The 15,012-nt window shown below is 39.4% G+C and overlaps 1 protein-coding gene across 1 annotated transcript in view; it reads left to right on the plus strand.

Moving 5' to 3' along the window:
- Window positions 1-13,520, plus strand: part of pcdh7a (protocadherin 7a) — a 40,014-nt gene extending 26,494 nt beyond the window's left edge. Inside the window, exons 5-6 of the mRNA XM_084931240.1 lie at window positions 7,789-7,990; window positions 9,526-13,520. Coding sequence (XP_084787366.1) covers window positions 7,789-7,990; window positions 9,526-10,064 — 741 coding nt within the window. The 3' untranslated portion in view covers window positions 10,065-13,520. The remainder of the gene's footprint in view (window positions 1-7,788; window positions 7,991-9,525) is intronic.
- The last annotated feature ends 1,492 nt before the right edge of the window (window positions 13,521-15,012 follow it).

Below are 15,012 nucleotides of genomic sequence, written 5' to 3' on the forward strand. Positions count from 1 at the left end.
TTTAAATAACCAGTTTAAATATATCATCGTCAAATAAATTGTTAACCCGTCTGTCCTGTTTGCGCAGTAACTGAAAGATGCTTTCTGTCAGTGTGCTTCACTGTTTCCTCTCGTCACTGGCTTTGATGCATAACTTAACAGTTGACAGCAAAAGATTTCAGTTTTTCTCATAAACTCTTGGAGATTTTATTAGGATCACACGAATTTTACCAATTAACTCATTTTCCAGCTAAACTTTAGTTTCATTAATTTTATTGGACTCTTTGACATGATGAGAAAAGACAGAAGAAAAGAAATAGCAAAAAGTGTTGGAGTAGAACTGAACTTTGTTTGTGCAATTAGATGAAAAAAAACAACAAAGATATTCATGTGTTGTTGTTTTTTTCACCAACAAATTTCACACCTAAGGTGCTTGTAAAAAGAAAAAAATCCCTTACAGTTATGAAACAAGACATCTGGAGCCAGAGAATCTAAATGGCAATTAAAATGGTAGAAAACAATATTAAAGAAAGGCAAGGAAAAGCAAGCTTTGAAGTTAAATGCAAGTCATGCAACATGTCATCTGTAGAGCCACGTTGTGTAAATCCGCAGTGAAGAAGTGTCTCTGCATAAACGCCTTTTTCATGGCAGTTTAATCATGCAAAGTGTAAGGATGCCCGCTTTAAAGTAGTCAATGCAAGCTCATTATTTTTCAATAATATTTGCATTGTAATCTGGTCGCTGTTATTGAGTTCACTTATTCATTCCAGTATTCACTCTACTCTTGAAGTATGACCACATGCACGCTGGCTGTCTGCATTAGCACAACATGATTTCTAAACGGCAGCAAAACAAAAGAGCAGAAACAAAGGTCATTTTGACTGATCAGCATTCCGGATATGAAGTCTGGACTATACCCATGTGGTGTCAACAGGAGCATATTAGTTTTCAGTGTGTGCTCTGGTAGTATAGTGCAATATCACCTTACGTATTCCACACAGTTATAGCTGTAATAAGCATTAGGCTGACATTTTATCAGGTCTGGTATTTTTTTTAGATAGTAAATAAACTTCCAGATTATAAGAATCGGGATAAAGTGATATTATCTGTTAATAAAAAATAGCTATGTTGAATGATCTGCACTTTTAAGGCATTTTTAATCCTTTATCGTGCAACACTAGTCACTGTAGAGCTGGCGTATGAAGCTCACCACCCATCAGGAGCAACTTAGGCTTGACCGTCCTGCCCAAGGTGGAGGGGCCAGGGACTGAACTGCCAACCCTGTGATTTATTTAATTATTTTTTGACAGCTTTGTACAGAACCAAAGAATAGATCGCTATTTACTTAGTCATTTGTATATTAAAGGCTTTTTAGAGCAATGTACTCGTTTAATCACTAATTTATTTTTTTTAAACTGATTATTAATTCATTACTCATATTATGCTTAAATGCCAGGGTTATTCTAATCATTCAAGAGGTCATCCTGCCCACTAGAGCTGCTAAGCCTCTTAAAGAATTCCATAAATCTGGTCTTTAATTAAGACTTTCAGTATCCCACATCAGTCACACGATCCAATTTGTGGCCTAAAAATATCTTATTTTATAAATATTGATGCACGCCATCAAACGTAACGTGTTCTAAGGATTAAATCACGATTCAATGATCACTGCCAGGGAAATTACACCGCGGCACCCCTCAGTCAACGTAAGGAAAATTTCAGGTGTCTGGAGGGAGCGATTACAAACAGGATGTTTGTTGTCTGCTTGATTGACGTTGGACTCAGTGAATAAACCGACTTTGGCCTGTTTCAAAAGAACTATATTAACAACACGGGAAAAACACTTTTTCTTTTAACATCCAGTTTTTTATTTTTAGCAAACAGCAACAAATACAAACATGCAGCAATATGTTGGGCAAAGACAGATGAAAGTATAATCCATCACAACACTTTTGATGCCGGGCGGTAGGACCGGCTAACGTCATTATGAATTATAAAGATAAAAATTAATCATCATCAACACTAGCATTTCCAGTTCTCAGTCGATAAATTTAATATTTGTTCTGTCACAGCCTGTTACATTTTACACTTCTTTTCATAGTTTTGTTTTCTTGAATAAAAGAAAGAAGCCACAAAGAAAAAAACCAATTATTATGGTCATTAAGTATGTTTAGCCGAAACCTAATTACACTGACTTTTATCAATTGTCAGTTCAGAAGTTAAAAGCTATCATGAACTCTTTTAATGGATAATGATTTTATATTATGTTTCAGCATTTAAAAAGTCATATCAGTCAATCCGTCAAATGAATTATTTTACATTTTTTGGTCTGTATTTACTGAATGTGTCTCACTCTGCCTCCATGCAACATGATTTGAATAAATCTGTGCTCATGATGGGAATTTGTCTATGCACTGTTACAACCCAGTACACTTGGTTTCTAAAGATTAGCCGCAGTGGCTCTTCACCTATACGAAGATGATGTCAAACATCAAGGAGAACGAGCAGAGAGTAAAAGGGAACTGTGGCTCCAGTCCTACAACCATATTTGTAGTTTTGGTTTATGCATAAGCCGCATCCTGTCAGTTCATTATGCAGACCAGAGTGTACCAGGGCATAAACAAACACAAACACGGTCTCACATCCAAATGCTCTCTCTCTCACACACAGACACACACACACACAGACCAAGAATCAGATGTGCAGATACACACATGTGTTGAATATGCAGACACATGTAACAAGAAGAGAGGGAGACTGTTAATTAACTAGAGCTCGTTAATTCTCTTTGAACCGACAGCAAGGAGGTTTACACACTAATTACCTTGATGACTGAGCCAACCTGTGCACGCGCGCACACACACATTCTACGAACACAGACGCACACGCAGGTGCGACTACTCTCACGGGCTGACATAACACATCTTGCAGGTTTTGAAAGTCTCACACTCGTACACGGCTATCAAACACAAACATAAATGTGAGAAGTCTCACTCATATGCATATACACACACTCACACACACAGTCTGCAACACGGTTTTTGCCCTGAAATGAAAGCTATATTAGGAACTCTTTTTTTTTTTTCTCTTCAGAGCTGCAAGATACAGATGGTTAAGTTTATTCTTAGTTCAGACCCATCATGCTTCCTTTTGATTCACTCTTTCGATCTGCCAGAAATAACTTCAGACCAACTTCCAGGATGGTCATATGTTTGTACAATATAGTTGCATTACATCCACACACACATATGAAAACATAATCGATCAAACGCGGACACTCACACTCGCTCACTTTGCTGCGCAGATGAGCGAAGCTCCCATGTCAGTATTGGACTGTAATGGCCCGTGTCAGATTAGGGGGAAGGATTTTTTTTTATGTCCTCCGTCAGACTCAATTAATACTCCATCAGGCATGAATTCATAGGCCACACTGGACCTTAGCCAGTTCATCCATGCGTGTGTTTTGAAACTAATAAATGTGTTTTCACATTCAGTTGATATTTGAGTATAGCACTATGTTACTTATTATAATAATGAGACTTTTTTGAAGTTCCTCCTCCAAATTAGAGAAAGTGCACATGCACACACAAAAGTGCTTTTGTCAGTCAGGTTGGAAAACATCAAGGAGGTTTTTCAGTGCAAAGGTAGAAGCTGGCAAAGAGGCAAGGAGAGAGTAGGAGACACTTCACAGGTATAAGCAAAGAAGGCGGAGATGTGAAAAGCTTTTTAAGAAATCCATATTCACAAAAAAAAAGATGTTCAAATGGTTACTGGGTAGCAGAGGGTGAGTGAGAGCGAAAAGGAAAAAGTGAGACGACAATGTGAAGTAGCAAGAGGAGCTGAGGCAGAATGTGTAGAGTGTGGAGTCATAGAATGTAATGACTAGAAGATGCCAAAATATGGGATTTGGAAAAAGAAAAGAAGCGAGGTTTGTCAATGAGGCTAAGGCAGAGGATGTGAGAAGACACTGGAAAAGGGGATTTGGGGAGTGCAGAGAAGTTATGGGTCAATAAAGCCCGCTGTGGGGAAGCAGAGAGGGACTCATAACGAGGTCAAGGACACATCATCGATCACCACATCATAACGCTGACTGGCAAGGAGAAGAAAGGATTGAGGAGGAGATGGAGGAAGTGAACAGGAGTCACGGAGGACAGAGGGAGAGCTATGCTACAGCTGTGGAGAGGGGGTGACTGCAGAATTGGCCGAAGCGAAAAAGGGGGAGAAGCGGGAGAGAAGTAGAAAATAAAAAATAACAAGGATGAAGGAATGAAAGGGGGCAAGTCTGGCCAGAAACAAGGTTAGAGGGAAATTGAATTAGACGGAATCGTGGCTGAACAGATCAGATCTGTAATAAAACACACAGAGGAGCAACCCGCACCAGTTTTGCAATAAGCTGCTGTAAATCAAGGCGTGCTCTGTGTTGCAAGCTGGATTTCTACACTTACACAGTAATCCTACCCCCTGTCATGTAGCTGACATGTTACATTTAAGCCACAGAGCTAAGAATCTCATATTCAGAAGTACAGCTCTAAGAAAAAGTTTGTTAAGCCTTTGGAAAGACCACGATCTCTACATCGATTGCCCATAAAATGTTATCTGATCTTCATGTGACAATTATAGACAACCGCAGTCTGACTAGACTAGCAACACGCAAACAGCTGTGCTTTTCACGTCTTTATTGAGCACACTAAGTAATTGCTCAATAACCACATGAAGAGGACATGAAGAGTTTGTGTGCTGAATCAGATCTTTCAACACAGCAGCCTCAGCTTTATACTTTATACTTACTGCTCAATTAGCAAAGGTTGCTCACACGCTAACTTTCTTAGCATAGTAGCTAATGTAAAATATATTGGCAGTGTTATTGTTACTTGTCATCTCAATATACCTCTGTTTACTGACAGCTTTGCCCTCCTGAAACAAAATACCTAGTTGCACAAAAGTACAATTATTACCTCTTTTCTTAAGTTGTGTATTTCCTCACTCAGGTAGATGTAACGGCACATCCTTGATGTTATTGAATACAATCAAAATAGAAGTGATTTTTATTTTATTCTGGACATTTTTCAGATTGAAAAGGGAGAAATGTCAACTGTGCAATTATACTGGTTAAAATATCTTCTATTGTGTAAGATAGAGAGCGTTTTTCTCAGCTGGGCAAGAAAAGAAATTAACGGATTCAGGAAAGAGCTTCTGAACAGCGGACTGTGTTTTTAAAGTTGCCCAGTCTTTTATTAGGGGGCAAGTTTGTTTTGTCAAAGCCATACATGAGAATATCTTTTTTTCTTTTTCCTGTTTTATATCCCTTGAACACAGGAAGGATTGCATGCCCCTCTTGTGGCCTTGTGATCAGAAATTATTATAATTTTTCATCATTATTTTCATGAAATAAATCTTTGATCATGAAAACACATCCTGCCATAATGTTGAGTTAATATTATTTTATGATCAGAAGTAGAAAAGTTTTGACAGCCTGTTAAGTGAATAGAGGATTTCTTTTTGTCAACACCTGTGATGTCGGAAAACACACTTATTATTACAAGTTCCCACATTTTCTTGGCAGCCAAACTATTTCTTACTGATGTTCTCGCTGACTCTTTACACCCAGCTTCTACTCATTTATCCACTGTTCCCTCTCTGAGCTGTTGCCCCCTGTTTGAATAAGTGGAAAAGAGGTTGAGCTGCTTCAACTAAGTGAACGCTCTAAAAATACATTGCTCCGTCTGTGGAGAGTTAAAATGAAGCCACCGAGGTTCCAAGAACTACTGGTTTTCCATTAGAGTCCAGTGTCTCTGCTCTTTCCTCACCCTTGCACGTGCCTCCCATCTCTGTTGTCTGAGTCACTTTTTCTCATCCCCATTTTATCTCAACGATGTTAAGAAGTGGCAGAAGAAACACATGCTCCATTAATTTCCCATTTCTCCTTAATTAATTTTGCTGTGTTCCCCTCTCATCTTGTCTTGTGCGTTCATTAGGTGAACTCGCTCAAATGTTTCTTTCTGCGCGCGCTTGTGTGCGTGTTTGAAAGAAAAGGAACATTTGGTACATTTACTTTTATTGCAGCCCTCCATCAGTTTTTCTCCCCGATTATCCTGAGGTGACTTTCTGAGCTGACGTTTTGTCCACCCTAATCTGCTTCCGTCCTCTGCTCAGTCACTTCCTCCCCATACGCTGCATGTTTCAAAGCAGATTTAGGTTGAAAGGGATGTAATTTTGTGACCAGATAAATGAGTATGAAAGGGGTTTGTGGGGGAAGGGGGGTTATATAGAAATGGGCTTCCTGGTGCAGAGTGATCCCTTCAGGCCAGACAGCGTCGTTTAACTTTCACTGATAGCCTCTCAGCGTGAACTTATAACAATCTTTATCCTCTCTGTCTCGCCCCAAAGTGAAAACCGCTCCGTTAACTAGACTGGGGTGATTTGAGCGTTAAAACTGGAGCAGGTGCGATGCTTAGTTTGCATGAATGATGTAATTCACTCCTGAAACCACTTACACTGTAAAACTAGATTATTTGTTATTGATGGGAGATGGTTCAGTGGTTTGTGTCGCAAGGATGCTTGCAGCCTATTTTTGAAAGTTGCAGTTCTTATTTATTTTTTGCTATTCAGATATTAATAAATTTCTACATTATGATGAGTTGGCTTACTTCTAAACTAAGATAAAATGAAGGATAACGCTTGTCAGATCTTTTGATATCTCATATCTCTGGAACTGGAGCCCAAAGAGTATGAGGATGTAAATTGTTGTGGATCACAAATGTGTAGTTTTACATTCTTATTTTTTGTATTAACCCTTTAATGTCTAGTGTATTATATTAAAATGCATTTTTTAGACTTCTACATCATCTGTCAACCCTCCCCACTCCCCCGAAAAACCTAAATAAATCTCACAATACATTTTAAGCAATAAATAACAAAAATAGAGGTAAAAAAAATGCCAGGTGTAGCAAATGTGACATAAATTAAAACTCAGGCTTTAAGGGGTTAAATAAATGCAGTGGATTTTAGTAAGTAAGCTAGTGCGAATTCTGGCTTGAGCTGAATGCACTGCCTGTCATTCATTTTGAAGGAACATGTCACCCTTTGCGCCAGAGGAGCTGTATGAGCCTTTGGATACACAGACAAGCCTTTTTAACTGGAAAGCACATGCACCACCGAGGCCTTTTTTGCAGTTTCAAAAGAGTTAACCACGCTCAGACTGAAATTTAATGGCCTCTTCCTTTGTGCATGTTCCACCATTCCAGCACATTTCCGAAAAATCTGACCTGCCAGTATTTGTATCTGAGAGACAGACAGAAAAACGGAAGGCCTTCACCCCGGCTTTTGCTTTAGTCAAAAGCATAAAATCTGTGCATGCCCGTTTTTTCTTGCTGTCAATGAGAAAGATGTAAAATGTCACCAGACTCATCATTTAACATCCTTCTCTTATTTCACCACAGTGCTGAATGTTGTTTGTGAGCTTGAACTTTATATTACCCAGCTGCTACTACTAGGCACCATTCCAGATTGAAAAGAAACTCTCTCTGGCCCGTCCAGAGGTTTGTAAACATCAACCATGTCCAGAAGCCTTAATCTAAACTGGGATTAAAGGCCAACTGAAAACTTTGAGGGAGTGCCATGATTGGTTGATAACTATTACCCTGCATTGTAGCAGCTAAGCCCATAATCAAGGCGAACATCCTCCGATAATCCCAATATGTCTTTGCAGACCCCTGCCCAACAGCCTAATCCTCAGATTTAGAACCTCAGATTAGGAATACTGGATGATTAATCTCATATTGTGCGTGTGTTTCTGTCTGTTTTCTGCAGGGGACCCTTCGCCGGGTGACCTTCTCGGTAGTGAGCCAACCACAGGACGGTGGTTGCTATGACAGTGGCCTGGAAGACTCGGAGACTCCGAGTAGCAAGAGTTCATCAGGGCCTCGGTTGGGAGCCCTGCCGCTTCCAGAGGAAGGCTATGAGCGAACCACACCTGAGGGCAGCGTAGGGGAGGAGGAGCATGTGGAGAATGGTACACACATGGCGCATTAGAGCTCAAAAAGGCCGAGCGATGCATTTACTTTTATATGTTTTACTTTGCTTGGACATGTTGATAGACACTATCTATGTCTCTCATTTTCTCTTTCCCTATTTCTCTCTCGCACCCCTTCACCTCCTCTTTCTATGCCATAAAAACACACAATAACACTTTCATTAAAACCTTGGCTTGCTGTCAAGGCCTCGGGAATCTTTTCAGTCTTTCACATGATGGAAATCTGTTTTATACAAAAAAGCATTTGTTCTGTGTGTGTCTGTGAGTCTCTGTGTGTGCATGCACTTGTCCCACATATACAGAGTGTTTCTGAGTAATATGTGAAGGTTTTTTTTAATAAAAGCTAATGTGTGTTAGTATGTTATGCCAGAGAACTATCCCTGGCCTTGTCCAAGCATCTGCTTCACCAATGAAATTGTGTTTTCACCTTTTTGTGCAAAGTCTTTGTCAAGGATGGCAAGTGACAAAAAAAGTTATTCTTTTGATCTTTTCACTCGTCTTTCCTCTGTATATGGTCATGCCAGGGCCGGAGCAACATCGGCAACAAGCCAGGGTCACTGTGACCTTGGTGAATAACTAGTTCTGTGGCTTTCAGTGAGTTTCCAGTTCAATGCTGCTTCTTGCCAGTGTGCGAAATCTTGAGGATTTTGTTGAGTTTAATAAGTTTTTGTCACGGTCAGATGGAGAGACGAATTGAACAGAGAATTCATTGTGTTGGCTTTAATTATACTGCACAAGTATGTTCTTGTTTGGTTTCACATGAAGTTACTGCTGCCGCTCTACATATTCAGTAAAACTTTGCTGGCAGATTACAGCAGAGATATCTAATTTCTTGCGGTAAATTCAAGTGAAGCCAAAGTTAGAAGCTTTAACAGGAAATGAACACATTACAAGACATGACAAGACATGAAAAGACAAACGACTGGTTTTGCATACATAAGGCTACAATACATCAGCATTAAATCTCTGGTAGCCTCGCTAACCTTTGGAAAAAAGCACTGGAGGAATGTTACAAATACACATCCAATCAATTCCTTCCACATAAAGAAATTTAGTCTTGCCATTCAAATTCCTGATGATGAATTTCCTTTTCTTTTCAGTATTTTTTTCTTTTTCTTTTTTTTTGCTTTGACCTCACCTTTTACCTTTAATGTAATGCTGAACCGCACCTGATTTTTTTTATGCATTCTTTGGATGTCAGCAGTTTTACTTTTTGCTCCAGCAGCATTTTTCCTTTAATTCAACCCGCTCCTTTGCAACCTTTGTCTAAAACCATCTTTTTAAAGCTATTTTCTGTCTTCCTGTCTCATTGTTCAACTCTCCTTTCTCTCTGGTACTTTTTATTTCCTTGTCTCCTCATCATTTGGTGGTCTAGTGTGTGGCACCGTGAGTCAGTTCATTGTGACATTCCCCTTTCACTCTCTTTTCGCCAGTGTTTTCATTGTGATATATTACTTGTTAAATTAAGGCAGAGATGTCATTTAACTTCTTTTGTTTCTTTTTTCTGTATCCAGATGCTAGACAGCTGCCAGATGTAGCTTTGACAGGGAAGTGTACCAGGGAGTGTGATGAGTTTGGCCATTCTGACACTTGTTGGATGCCTGTCCGCTCTTCGGCACGGCCGCGTCAGCGCCACGGCAGCGACCCACCACGACTCTCGACCTTTGCCCCCGGAGATGACAACAATAATCTTCGCGGTAACGACCATGAGAGTGACAGTGAGAGTGCGGGAAGCGCGGGGAGCTCCGAACCCGGAGTGGTCGTCAGTGGAGAAGGTCAGAGATTACCTCTAGCCAATGGGGATCCGCTTGGCACCCTGGGTAGGGGAAACCACAACAGGAATATGGGTGATCACAACCGTAACCTTCTTAACCGCAAGATGACTTCTGCATCCTACGACACATTTAGCAGTGCTGGTTTTGGGAGACGCCAACAAGAGGAGGGAGGGGGAGAAGGCCAAAACCCACCTGAGGTCATACCACTGACGCGGACAGGAGGGGACTACAAGACCACATCCTGCCTGACCTTGTCACGCCGTGAAGTCTACCTGTGACATCCTTGCAGTCCTCACCACTACTCCCTTTTCCGTAACAAGAGGGAGGATTAAAACTTCACTGGCAAGTCATCAGCGTGAAAGGACTTGGAACCTGGGAAGATGTGAAACTGTCAGAAAAGATGTTTTCCAAAAATACTTTTTGATTCTGACTAATATTTATAGGCCCTTAAATGTAGAAAAAAAATTGGATAAACTCCTAGGAGAACCCTGAACAGAAAGAACACTTTCTAAAGCATTTTTCTAAATACTGGTGAAAGTTACCTACAGGCAAAGCTCCTCTTATGACAATGTGGAGGAGGACAATCTTCTCTTCTTTTTACCTGAATCTGATGCATGCCTGACCCTATCCCACAGAGGGAACTGTATGATGAAGAAGAAAGAGGTGGAGACGGTGTAAATTCTGATGCTATAAATTCCTGAGTGCGTATAAAAACTGAGTCTACAGCAGACCAGATTTGGACTCAACTGGTGAGCCATCTGCTGAAAAACCACAGAGGTTTCATCCAGTCAAAACAGATTAAAAAAGAAGTGACGGGTCTTTGATTGAGTTATTTGAATCTAATTCAAACCAATCAATTTTTCTAATGTCTAATCAACTGTATCATAACACAAGAGGGGGATATTAACCAATCAAACTGCTCATCTCTTGAGGATTTTCTGTCATAAATAGAGCGTAAAGTACCACCCGAGTGTGATTGCCGTAATGTTACACACTAGAAAAAAACGTCAGTTGTTTAAAACACATACGATTCAGAACAAACAGCAACAATGTGAAAACAGACTTTTCTTACAATCAAATGTAATTTTTCAGAATACAGTGTCCTCATAGTATGTCAGTAGTGCCACAGTATTCGAGTGTGTGTGAGAATATATGTTTATTATTTTACCTTTACACCCAGTCTGTATGTATATAGTGTATGTCAGTATTTGATAAAACAGCAGCGTTATCTCTCCGCTGCTGTCTTTCGTTGAGTAGACTGGGGTGCTTAGTTCATTGCACATCAACGGTATCCTAACGGTGTTCATGTATGATAAGTGCTCTCTCACGCACACGCGGACACATATGCACTCATACGCATGCAAGCGCTCATACACTGAGCATAGCATGTAAACACAAACATACAGTGCATTTACAGAATGTGGACGTGCATAAGGCCACCGTTTATGACACGAGTCAGTGGCTGTGTAACATAAAGTATGTAATAACCTGCATTAACTTTCATACAGAAAAAATTAAGAACAGGCAAACACAACACACACATACACACAGCATATTTAAACATAAGTCATATAAACGCAATGCGTAGTTCATGTGCACTATGTATGTATGTGCTTTTTTATCATAATTTTTTAACATTATCATTGAACTAGCTGTAGCATTTTGCCTGCTCCCCTCCATCCAGTATTTAAACATGAAATGTATTTAATAATTATTCATCTCTGACTGATGTGTGAGACTACATTAAAGGGAATTTCAGTGACATCTACTGTAAGTGACGATAGACAATGTGAAAACCGGAGCTATTCTGCTGTACGTAGGACTCATAGAAAAGACCAAACTTCTATAGCTTCTGTAAGAAAAAAAGGAAAGAAAAAAACTGCATGAAAGAAAGATTATGCTAACTTTTTTTTCCTCTCTTTTTTAAACCACATGCTTTTTTGAATACCACGCCTATTTGGATACATCTGTACTAAATGTGTGTGCTCGCGGGGAAATGGAGATAATGATTGCAGCAAGGGAGTTAGCTTCAGTGGATGAGATCGTTTCTTCTTTATCGTGGAGAGAGTTTGAAGTAACCTTGGGCCCTTTCGCTCACTTTCGCACAAAGGATGCCAGAGGCTATATATATATAAATTAAAAAAAGAACATAGTGAATTGGGAACGTAAGACTTGTGCTGTGACCCGTTTCACCGCGCAGTGCTGACCTGAACACGCCCATACTGCTGTGCTGAACTGCACAGATAACAGACTCCTTCACATTTTGTCCTTCCCATCAGCTACTGCACGACTTCGACACACTCTGCTGCATTGGGCTAAAGAGTGGGTGTGGATTGAGGCCAACACATCTTAATTCCCATCATCAGTGTGTGGCTCAGTGGTGTGATAGGGATAATAGGGTTAGGTCGTCCCCGTGGTCTTAATGAGTTTCTTTTCTCCTCTCTTCTCCTCCCTTGATCTGTTCTGATCTCATTAATGTCTGGATAGAGGAATGTAACACTGCTGGAAAATTGCCAGTGTGTCTCTTAATTTTTCTGGTTGTTTTCGGAACATAAGAGTGAACTAAGACATTTTAAAAAAAAAAATGTGTAGTAAGGTTCAGCTTACTCACAGAGTCGCGGCTTGACTGTCACCTCACTGAAAGGTAACTGGACTGGAAATGAAGCAGGAATCATTGTGACACCTCCTTAGATTTTACAAGGATAAGAACAGCTCCGTGTGTGTGGATACACTTTGTATACCTGTATATATCTTTAACTTTCCAACTCTGTAAAAAACACTCTTTAGCTTCAGGTCCACTGATGTATTTACTCCCAAAGCCTTCATTACTCCCATATACCCCAATATGGCTGTTTACTGAGCTCTGTTTTTTGATGGACTGTGCTGAGGATGTAACAAAATTCAAAGCCTAACATTTGGGATTTTTCGCTTCTTGGAGACTTCATGGGGATTGAAAACAATCATAATATCCTGCATGGTATGTTCTGAGAGACAAAAGGACACATGCTCATTCTCTGGGAGAATGAGTTGAGATAAATGGTTTTCAGACCCTTAAAGGGCATCAAGAACCCGTGGAGAAACCAGTTTGTGAGTTTTGCAAAGAGACTCCTGAGACAGCCCTGCCTTTTAAAAGTGGCAAATATTTCTTCAAACTGCTGTTTTATGGCAGTTCCATGATGGCACCTTTCAAACACTTAAGAGTGGATTTAAGGGAACTTTATGTAAATGAATCTGTGTGGGTGTGTCTCTTTTTTTTATACTGCACGTTTAAACATGAAGATGTTTCAGTCTACTGCGAAAATGAAGAGGGGAGAGAGACAGAGAAAGGCATCATGTCTGAGATCTGCCACCTACTAATCAAGACACTTTTGAGAAGAGACACTTCAGTGGACGCCATGTACCTGTCATCCCCCTTGTGCTGTTACCCTAGCCATGTACAAATAAAGTACACTGTAGAACAGACAACCGGAAACCATAACAAACGATGGCATGCTTAAGGTTCAAATCTGCACTTGATAAAAAAAGAAAAAAAAAATGTTATTTTTGTTTTCCTCTTCTTTGTTTTCTTTACCTTTAGGAATTGGCTCTGTTTCTTTGCCAATTCCCCCCTGTAATTACATAATGAACTAATTGCATTTGCTATGATGTGGAAGAAGAAGAGCTCTTGACGAATGGTTTGGTATGAAGATTAATCATGTAAAAGTTTGACTTTGACATTAAAAACTTCAGACATACCCATTGGCTGTTAGCACTTTCGCTCTGTTCTCAGATTATTTCGCACAGTAACAATGAGAGCAACAGCAGGTGTGACACTTGTAATGACACCAAGCAAAATAACTTGCAATATTTTTTTTTTTTATCAAGAACTGAGGCAAATGTTGGCAAATTTATTCATAACTACATTTATGACTGCAGATTTTTGTTTTTTATTCATAGCAGTGAACTGATTACTGGTTGGTAATGGCCATCAATAAAGTCATTACTTACAGCGAATGGAAGCCTTCCTTGAAAGTGGTACAAAACTGGAGACAAGGCAATCTTTATTCAAGGTCAGCTTGGTCCAAATTCTCAGTTTCATAACAGCAAGCTGCAGTTAAACACTTCAGAACAATTTTCTAAGCAGGCTGAAGTGTGGAGGTCATTCTCTCATTTACATCTTCCAAAGTCAAGAACGCCCAGTGAAGTTTAGCTTTCGTCTGCTTTCCTGTTGAACCAACAGCAGCACTGTCATGCAATTATATGTCATTTTTGCAGCTGGCTGATATCTGAAAATTAGATTATCACAAAAAAAATAAGTTTATCACTAAAAGGTGGAACAATCTATCAACTTTGAAATATTCTGCACTGGACCTTGTTACTAGAAAAGTTTAAAATGTAGAAGCAATTTGGATTTGGACTTATCTGAAAATGCTTCACAGGTGTTAACTGCTACAAAGATTAGCGTAAAGGACTTTAAAATGTCAAAACGAAAAAGAAAGGAAAAGAAAAATGAGAAATCTGTGTTTGGTTTGAGTATGCAACGCTGACACCAGATGGTCATGCGTGGTACGTCAGTTTCCTGGTAGCTTTTTCTCTGTGTCATAACCCCTTTAAACATGCAGAAGTGAAGTACAGTAATATTTTTAAGCAATTAAAGGCATTAACTTTACATTAAAAAACATGTCATTTTAATTCAAATGACTCTTTTCACTGAACCAAAAATATTTGCTAAAGATTTAGATGTAATAAAATATCAAAATATGATGTCCCTGAATCTTGGAAATGATCCTTTAAGAAAAGAAGGTTCTTCAAATTTATGTGATACACAATATATTTTACATGATAGCTGCGATAACTATTTAAACATTACTTTATTGTTCTTGAAAGGAATTGATCATTTCAGAAAACAAGCACATTTTAATATTTGAGTACCCATTATCAGGGGCATCGCAGCAACTGAAAGTCGAATCCTGCACTCTACTCTGTTTTCCATTGTCACAGAACAGCATGTTTTCTCCTGAACTTTGAGCTGGTTACAGCACTCAGAATTTAATGCGTTCCTGTTTCACAATTAGATTTTCAAACAATTCCAACTAATTATTCACGTCACAGGTTAAATTACTTTTGCTGTTTGAGAAACAGGCTGACAAAATTCAATTCAAATGCATCTTGTTTTATTTTTCCTCGGGTGATGGCTTATAATAATCTGACATTTGATTTAAGGTTCAGTGAAAAAAATGTCAGTTG

Source organism: Perissodus microlepis, chromosome 6 (assembly GCF_051167445.1).
Source record: "Perissodus microlepis isolate ML-2025 ecotype Zambia chromosome 6, ASM5116744v1, whole genome shotgun sequence".
Taxonomy (NCBI): domain Eukaryota; kingdom Metazoa; phylum Chordata; class Actinopteri; order Cichliformes; family Cichlidae; genus Perissodus; species Perissodus microlepis.